This window comes from Mustela nigripes, chromosome 6, assembly GCF_022355385.1.
Source record: "Mustela nigripes isolate SB6536 chromosome 6, MUSNIG.SB6536, whole genome shotgun sequence".
Lineage (NCBI taxonomy): Eukaryota > Metazoa > Chordata > Mammalia > Carnivora > Mustelidae > Mustela > Mustela nigripes.
In genome coordinates this window covers 85,455,131-85,464,832 of record NC_081562.1, presented here as the reverse complement: position 1 = coordinate 85,464,832, position 9,702 = coordinate 85,455,131, and the positions used below count along the sequence as shown (strand labels likewise).

Sequence of the window (9,702 nt, the reverse complement as noted above, 5' to 3'; positions counted from 1 at the left end):
GAACTGGGATCGAGTCCCGCATCGGGCTCTCTGCTCAGCAGGGAGCCTGCTTCCTTCTCTCTCTCTCTCTGCCTGCCTCTCAGTGTACTTGTAATTTCTCTCTGTCAAATAAATAAATAAAATCTTTAAAAAAAAAAAAAAAGTATACTCTTCAGCTATAAAAATTTTTAAATAAGGTTAATTACCCAGTTTGGCTTATTCAGAATCAAGGTAAATTAGTAACAACTCAGATTAGAACTCGAAAAGGCATACTTCTCTCTTTTTTTAAAAGGTATTTATCTCTTAAATCAGTGCTGTCTCACAGCAGTTTTTGCAATTACCAGTGCCATTATGATGTAGCTTTAATAATTTTTCCAAAAATGTTCAACAAATCATAAGGCATAAAGTAATAATTTTGGAAAGTTACTATTTATATACTGGACAATTTACAACACAAAAGAGTTGCTATGATAATCAAATCATAGTTGTCAGCTAAGCTCTTCACTAGATTATGTTAAAATGCTTAATACATAAACATCATAAACAGCATTAATATCATGAACACAAACTTTGTCAAAAGAAATTATTATTGCCAAATTAAAGATACGAACTTGATGTTCCAAAAAGTTGTCAATTCTCTAAAGTCATACAACTAACATTTGAACCCAGGATTCCAAAATCCTTGCAGAAAATTATAGTGCATAATGCAAAAGTTTATTATGTTATCAAGACTGGAAACCTTCCTCAAGAACTAAACATTAAAGAAAACAAAATTTAAGCAAAATATAGAATATAGGAATAAAATGCTATGAATACCATCAGAGCTGAAGAGTCATTTTCCATTTTCACTTAAGGATCTTCAGAGAGGTTTAAAATCTTTTTAATGACTTCATAGGATTACAGTTTCTCAACTTTCTCTACTTTCCACTCCTCTGCAATATAGACTCAGACCCCATTTCAACTACAGGGTCAAAAATCTCTTCTTAAGCTTCCAGGTAGGAAACCAAAATTACAGATTTGAAGTGTTCATGACTACTGTTGTCAAGGATCATTTCCATTAGCTGGGAAATAATACGGAGCTGCCTGATAACAAACCCAAACTGATACAAAATAACTGAATATCAATATTCCTAGCTTCTGGAAAACTGTAAACCAGTTCACTGTAATTTGAAGCACCAAAAGGTACTTTTACATCTTTATGTTCATTTCTAAGCATTTTATTCTACTTTTCACATTTAAAAGATAATTCCTCCTTCATTCTCAGTCCATTGTATCTGAAAGTATTTCTACCTGAAAATATTTTTATTCATTTTTAAATTCTGCATCTACCTCCAATAAATATTCCAAAATCAAATTGCTCAGAAACCACTATTCACTTATTTATAATTTCTCTTGGCAATCATTCCACAATTTGTTTAGGCACTTTCTTCTTCTAAGTCATTTTTTTAAAACAATTATTGTCAGTCAGTGACATCTAATAACTTTTTATAAATAAATTATTTAAATTAATGGGAAAAACCAGTACTGTATTTGGAGTTAAAGGCACAATGTTATGATTACTACAATATAAAATAAATTTCAGGGCGCCTGGGTGGCTCAGTGGGTTGAGCTGCTGCCTTCAGCTCGGGTCATGATCTCAGGGTCCTGGGATCGAGTCCCGCATCGGGCTCTCTGCTCAGCAGGGAGCCTGCTTCCCTCTCTCTCTCTCTGCCTGCCTCTCCATCTACTTGTGATTTCTCTCTGTCAAATAAATAAATAAAATCTTTAAAAAAAATAAAAAAAAATAAATTTCAGATTCTAAGCTTCATCTAAAATTTAAAATGTTATTACCTAAAAAAGCAGAACACTTTAGAAGTCAGATAAATTACTTTAAAAATTATGTAAGACCTGGGGAAAGAAGGGAATGGGCAGTTATTGTTTAATGCGTATCATACAGTTTCAGTTTTGCAAGATGAAGAGTTCTGGATGTGAATAGTGGTGACACTGCAAAACAATGTAAAAGTACTTAATAACCCTGAACCATACACTTAAAATTGGTTAAGATCATTAAATTTTATGTTATCTGTATTTTAAATAATTAAAAATTTAAAAGTTATCTAAGAGTTATTATAGAGTGCATAAAAGTCATTTTTACCTAAATAAGTAGTTACAGGTATTCATTTTCAGGGAAAAACTCTAGAGACAGAAACCCAATTAAAACATGGCCAAACAACTAACGCAGACATAAACTGCTAAAAATATTAGAGGGGGGAAAATGATCTGAAAAACAAACAAAAATGCTAGCAATCACAAAAAATCATTTAAAAAAGTGTAAGCTCTTATTTAAGTAATTTATTAGTAGAAAGCACAATGCTGTTTTGAACTTACAGAATGTGTTTTAAGGGAATTTATGTTGGTAAATATCTGACAACTTTGTGAATTATCCAAACATTTTTCCCTCTTCACAGAGAGCCAGATATTGTATATGTCCCCTTCAGAACACTGATAAAAAAACCCAATAAACTACTTAAATCAATAGAGCCCTCTGTCTCCAAAACGAAGTTAAAAAAGTTACATCTCACTATTCCTTAAAATAGGATTCCCCGTTTGCCTGTAGCTTCCTATTGCAGTATATCTAGGTAACAGAGTTCTAATTCCAACTTCAATATTCACTAGCTGTGGACAAGTTTCTTAAATTCTATGCTGTAGTTTATCTCTAAAATGGAGATAATAATTCTATCTATCTCACAGATAGGACTGAGTAGATGTATATATATGAACACATGAAAAAACACTGTGTTTTGTACTTACTATACAAAAATGCCTCACGCACAGTAAGTACAATATACAGGTATACCCCTATTATTATAGCACCATTACCATTACTATTATCTGTCCCACTCATTCCAGTTATAAACGAAAAGCTAGGGCCTTACCAGAAAAACACACACAAGTAAAAGATTCTGAATACAACCACAAAGGGCTCAGATTCCAGATTAGAGAAGCCCAACCAAAGATGATCCGCAAGCAACTTGGTTTATAGAAAAGTGGCTCTTAACCTTGTGCCATGGACCTCTTTAGCAGTCCAAGTAATCTACAGATCTCTTCTCAGAATGTTTTTAAAATGCACAGGGGGCATCTAGGTGGCTCAGCCGGTTAAGCAACTGCCTTCAGCTCAGGTCAAGATCCCAGAGTCCTGGGATTGAGCCCCAGATAGGCCTCCCTGCTCAACAGAGAGCCTGCTTCTCCCTCTCCCTCTGATGCTCCTTCTGCTTCTGCTCTCATTCGCACTCTCTAGCAAATAAATAAATAAAATCTTATTAAAAACCTGTAATATGTGAAAATATTTCTCTTGTTGAACCCATTGCAATTTCAAGAATTTTCAGTTCTCTTCAATTCTAGATTTTAATTAGAAGGTAGTCAAAATAAACAAGGAAATATTTTTCTCTCAATGAAGTTCACAGACTTCCTTAATTCTAACCAGAGACCCAGATTAAGAATCCTTGGTTTAGGGGAAAGTGCAAAATAAATTCTGGAGCCAGAGTTGCACCTGAATGACCTCAGGCATCAAACTGAGCTGTGGTTCGCTCCTTTAGAATAATTTCTAAATCCTGTAGGTTATTTCTATAGTTTTAAAAATCAAATATTAGTTAACAAAATGCCACATGACCAGTAGATTGTTTTTTTGTTCTTTGTTTCACTGCTTTTAATACCATATATTTGGCTCCAAACGTGTAGTCACATTGTTAATTTTCAGCAACTCATTATAGGAGAAAAGTTAAAACAATGTACTGATTCACAAAGAAAATGATTAGTGGAAATATTAACAGTTTAATAAGAGCCATGATTTGGCACTAGAATAACCTATATCTAAATCCCAATTCCACTACTTTACTTCTAAGTTCCTTAACCTCTTCCGCTCAGTTTTCTCATCTGTAAAACACTGCAATGTTGTTTTACAAACCAGAGAGGATCTAGCTTAAACACTCAATAAATGGAGCGATTATTAAAGTTCACATTTTAACAAAACCAAAGGAATCAATTGGGAACTCAAAAGTTTATTTTGGAATTCATGTTAATATAAATAAAATTTCACATTCTCTTGCCCAGCAAAAACATACACACTTAAAACCTGAAGCATTTGCATGGCATAACGTTCCTAATACAAACTGGCACTGTTTAAAATCGTATCTGATTTCTTATCCTGCCGAAAAAAACCCTACAATGAGGATAAAAAATTGGCAAACAGAATGGGCTCAGTAATCTCAAATCTCTTCATGATTTACTTGGGAGTGTTCCAAGTGAATGTTTATTACCAATGTCGGACATACTCTAAGGTAGCTGCGTCTCTTTAAAACCCAATTTAAAGATCTCAAATTTATCAGCTACACAGTCGGTTAGATTAAAAAAAAATTAAAAGCATGAAATTTACTTTATGTCGTAATATTACGGAATAAAATCCATCACTCCCTCCGAGAGAGAAGAAAAACAGCCATAGACTGGTCCTGGCTTCTCGATCCATTATACAACCTGTAAATTCCTTCCCTCATTGAAAAGATTCTTTTTATGGGCATAGTTAACAAGTGCCAAGTTGCGAAGTTGCAGCTTTGCTGGTTTGACGTTTTCACAATGCAAGAACAATATGATCTGGAATCTACTCAAAGCATTAGCCAGGCAGTCAGCTGATGCTCACTGCACACAAGAGAAATAAGAGAAATTAAACCTCGTATTTCTCTAAATCAGGTATCCACTACCTTTAAAACTAAAATAGGCCAGCAGCGGGCGTTCCAGTTAAAATAAAAGTATTTCTATTGTTAAATAACATTAAAAAAAAAAAAAGCCGGCTTTCCTCGGACTAGGTTTCTCTCATTCTTGGAATTTTCCTCCTGTAAGGGCTTTTATGCGTCCATAAAGCCAAACCCTCATCCCGGAGCCACTGCCTGAGTAACTTTTACAAAAGGTCAAAGCGGTGCCTTTCAAGGCTTCCAAAGCCTACTGGCGTCTCCTCCGTTCACAGTAATTCGCTTTCCACCCACAGAACGTTCCAGAGACTTACGGACGGGGATCAAACAAAATTTGGTGGGGGTTGATAAAAAGCAGCTTTCAACTTTCTCTTCAACATACTTATACTGAATTTCACCTTCCTCCCTCCGCGGCCCCACATGTTGCTTGCTTCCCTCCCAGAGGGCCCCGCGAGACCTCGCTTCTCCACCACCCCCCACCCCCCCCCACCCCCCCCCCCGGCTTCCCCTTTCCCCAGTAGCCCCCCCCCCGCCCTCCTCCCCCCCCCCCCCACCCCGGCCTGTTTGCCTCCTCTAGGAGGTCCATATGGGACACTTTCCCCTTCCTCTGATTCTCACCTCATACCAGACAAGCCTGGATTCTCCACCTTCAATTCTCCCCCACTACGGCCCTCACTTCCCACAGCTTCCTAAAGGGTTGCGAGAGCGCAGAGTGGAGCCGCAGGCCTGCACGGCCCAGGTGCTGTGTCAGCCTATCTGCCGGTTCCGCGGCGTGTACGGCCTGGAAAGTCACATGGCGGTGGAACCGGCCGGTGCCTCCACACTCCTGCTCTCCTCACAGCAGGACGACATTACCAAGTCCACTCACCTCCACGAAGAGCAACATGTCTTCCTCCGCTCGGCCCAGTCGTTCTCGCCGCCGCGACTCCAACGGGCTTAAAGGCCCGAGCCCCAAACGCTAGGTTAAGGACACTCGCCTGGCCCCTCCACCCGGCAGTGGACCCGGCTCCTCCCCCGCCGTCAGCCGCTGCGGCCTGACCCGCCCAGTCCCACCTCCCTTGAAAGAGCAACCGCTTCCGGTTCCAGAGAAAAATTGCTTCCGGGAGAAGAGAAACCCCTCGGCGCGCTCAACTTTTACGCTACCTTTTCCAGCGGCAGCATGGGAGGTACTATCGTCAGTCGTGGGGGGAGGGACGCGATCAGAGGAAAGCACCATTCTGTACCACGGGGGTGTGTACAGATCTTATTGACGCATTTTATCCCTCGTCAAGCGGAGGGCTACCGCTACTGTAACTACGCAGTTTTCCTAGTTCAAAATCTAGATCTGATGAAAAGTCGAGCTTGTGTGGAGAGTATTGGCAGACGCCCAATCTTCCGAAAAGGTGGTGGCTCGAAGAAAAAAAGTAGGGAAAAAAAAAAGGCAGCAGTAATAGTAAATATATTAATAGCAGCTGCTGTGTATGAAATGCTTAGTATGTGCCTTACTATGTGCCTGGCATTATTCTAAGTATTTTATGAGAATTAATCGTTTAAAAACCTTATGCAATAGATAGTATCCCCATTTTACAGTTGAAGGAACCCTCTCAGAGAGCGGGTTTCCCTTAGAAACGCCTTTAAAGAACTTTGCCCTATGTTCACTTAGATCAGGTAGCCATATCCACGCTACTTAATACTTAGTATGGAAAGCCTCTTCGCTGATGTTCTATCACTGTCACTTCAAATGAAGTACAATAAAATTTTTAAATGATCTTTACACTTTTCTTTTAGATGATCCAAATTCTTTACTATCTTCAGCAATACCTAGTAAGCTTTATTCTTCCCTGTCAATCCACTTCTGTATCTTAGGTCCCACACTTAATCTTTTGAAATAATTATGTCTTGATCTTTTCCACTGATTTTTCCCATGCTATTATTTAAAAAATCTTTCTAAATTAAAGGTTTCATTTTCACCAAACTGTTGTTTTCAAGACCTTACCATTCCGATCCCATGTAATCTCCCTTACTTTACCTCTAATGAACGTACTCACTTTTTCATTTAATACCAAAGTCATTTCTCCATCGAATTCCTTATTTCTGTATTCCATCCTCTCCCAAATCTGATCCACAGTAAACTAAGCATTACTTCATCTCAATTAAACCAATCTTACCTTTCCCCTGAAAGATAAACTCAACACTCACCTCCAAAGCCATGGCTCAAGGTGTCTTCACTATCTGGAATGCCTTCATTTGTCAATCAACCTTCTCTCTCCATAGGGTTTTCCCAAAGACAATGCTCCCTACAGATTTCTTCTTCATGTCCCTTATTATCACTTGAATATTCTGTCTTAAGTTATTTTCTTTTTCGTTTTTTACTTTCTTCACCGGTATCGTATATTCTTCACATTCTAGGATAATGGTGGCCACATAGTAGTATCTCTCAACAAGTGCTTACCAAATTGAAGGGGAAGGAGGGAGCTTTAAAATTTTGCTTTAAAAAGCCTTCATTTCCAGTTGCTGATGAAGTCCATGCTGCATAAAAAATATGAGAGAGGGAGAGAGCACAATAATGCTAAATTAGTTTAGTTGACAAGCATGTAAGCTGCTTTGTGAATGCCTACTGAGATAAGCAATGTAAAAAAAAAATCAAGAGAAATGAAAGTTGTTTAAGGATCTCACAATCTAATATTATCAACAAAGTACTTAATAAATTAATTGATAAGTTCAAGAAATGCTGGATAATGATGAATATTTTAGTCAAACTTAAACATTTACCAAAATACTTAATTGCAGTCCTTTCAGAAACATTTTTAACTTCCTTGAATGGACTTAAATGTGACTTAAAGGAAAGGAGGGAGTAATTTTTGTGACTGGGTGTTAGGGGAGGCAATCTAACAATAAAAGAAAGTATTCTGGGGCTTAAAAAGTTTCCATATAATTGAGTCTGAAATGATAATAAATATCCAAATTTTAGAAAATTTCTGAGGAGGAACTGAGGAAGAATATGTCAAATGTTTAAAACAAACAAAATCTCTAAAACACAGCCTTTGGTTTTGAGAAGTTCACCAATAATGGACAGAGACAAATAATAGTTACATTCCAAAGAGATAAGTACTATAATAGAAAGTTTACAAAGTATTTGGGAACACAAGAAGGGGGTAACTTAGACAATGGGATATTAGAAGGGGGAATATTTGCTCTCTTTATATTGATTCATTTCTTAAAAGACAACTACTTTATGTTTCCCTGTCTCCCATTCTCTGAAGGACTGAAATATGTAAATTGTTTAACTTTACAAGTTTATAGCAAGGATGCACCATAGGACAAAGTTTACAATAAGAATTCAACATACAAAGTTCTTGTAGAGAAATTACATTATGTATCCATAATTTGCATAAAGTCTAAAATCTATAAAATGATATATAGTTTATGAATATATCCACCTGTAGTAAAACTATATAAACAGAGACTAGACATAAGAACATCAAATTCATGACTGTCAATGTCTCTGTAAAGGGAAAGAGGGGGAGGAAGAAGTCTAGGGAGAGGACCAAAAGGGACTCCAACTTTATCTCTAATGCTTTATTTAAAAATTTCTGAAGCAGGGGTGCCTGGGTGGCCCAGTCGGTTAAATGGCTGCCTTCGGATGGGGTCATGATCCTGGGATCCTGGGATTAAGCCCTACAGGGGGTGTCCCTGCTCATCGGGGGGTCAGCACTTCCCCTCTCCCTCTGACCCTCCCCCCTGCTCATGCTCTCCTGCATGCTCTCTCTCTCAAGTTAATACATTTTTTAAAAAAACTTTAAAAAACATTTCTGAAGCAAATACGACAAAATGTTAATATTTGTTCATTCTATATGATAGGCACGTGACTATTTGTTATATTTATTTTTGTACTGCTTCATATTTTTTAATAAATAAAAAAGCTACACATTTAACAAAACTACCCTGTCCTTTAATTACTCCTTTGTCCTAAATCCTTTCACATCCTCTGCTAACAAAGGAGCTGCCCAGAGTACTCCTCTCAGTTACAAAGCAGCATCCAACGTTCCCTTCACTTTCTCCGGCCAGCTATGGAATTTCAGAAACTTCTTCAGTCACATTCCTTGGAAAAATGAATAACTAGGCAGTGCAGAGAGTTTGACCTTCAGCCAAATAATAGCTTCCAAATTATTACATGTCTACGACAAGCTGAGGGGCAGCTGAGGATGTTGTAACACAACTAGTCCACTACACGTTTAAAAATTCTTAAGCAGGGTGCCTGGGTGGCTCAGTGGGTTAAGCCGCTGCCTTCGGCTCAGGTCATGATCTCAGGGTCCTGGGATCGAGTCCCGCATCGGGCTCTCTGCTCAGCAGGGAGCCTGCTTCCTTCTCTCTCTCTCTGCCTGCCTCTCAGTGTACTTGTAATTTCTCTCTGTCAAATAAATAAATAAAATCTTAAAAAAAAAAAAAAGACACCTGCAGATTGAAAGTGAGAAGATGGAGACATATTTATCATGCAAACGGATGTCAAAAGCAAGCCCAAGTAGCAAAGCTTATATTGGACAAAATGGTCTTTAAAACACAGACCGTAACAAGAGGCAAAGAAGGACAGTATAATAATCATAAGGGGACAATCCAACAAGAAGGTATAATAAGTATAGATATTTATTCACCCAACATGGGTGAATAAATACAAAACTAAAATACAAAGCACCCAAATACAAAACTAAAACAAAAACAAAACAGTTAATAACAAATATAAAGGAATTAATCTACAGTAATACAATAATAATAGGGGACTTTAACATGCACTTGCATCAATGGACCGATCATCCAAATAGAAAATCAACAAGGAAACAGTGCCTTTGACTGACACACCACACCAGGTGGACTTAACAGATATATTCAGAACATTCCACCCTAAAACAGAATACACATTTGTTTCAAGTGACCACAGAACATTCTCCAGAAGGGATCACATATTAGGCCACAAAACAAACCTTAACAAATTTGAAAAGGCTGAAGTACTACCGTGCATCTTTCC

General features: G+C 37.8%; 2 protein-coding genes across 7 annotated transcripts in view; one reads left to right on the top strand and one right to left on the bottom strand.

The window, feature by feature from the left end:
• The window catches only part of LARP4 (La ribonucleoprotein 4), a 187,210-nt gene that overhangs the window by 69,120 nt on the left and 108,388 nt on the right, over positions 1–9,702 (bottom strand). For 5 of the 6 annotated variants that reach the window (XM_059403099.1, XM_059403103.1, XM_059403102.1 and 2 more), the window contains exon 1: positions 5,569–5,680. In XM_059403099.1, the coding sequence (XP_059259082.1) occupies positions 5,569–5,586 (18 nt within the window). In that variant the 5' untranslated portion in view covers positions 5,587–5,680. Of the gene's footprint in view, positions 1–5,568; positions 5,681–6,878; positions 7,209–9,702 lie in introns of those variants that run through there. The other variant, XM_059403101.1, reaches the window with a different exon arrangement.
• Positions 5,287–9,702, top strand: part of FAM186A (family with sequence similarity 186 member A) — a 30,388-nt gene continuing 25,972 nt past the window's right edge. The window contains exons 1-2 of the mRNA XM_059404512.1: positions 5,287–5,606; positions 5,698–5,866. Of these exons, the coding sequence (XP_059260495.1) occupies positions 5,287–5,606; positions 5,698–5,866 (489 nt within the window). The remainder of the gene's footprint in view (positions 5,607–5,697; positions 5,867–9,702) is intronic.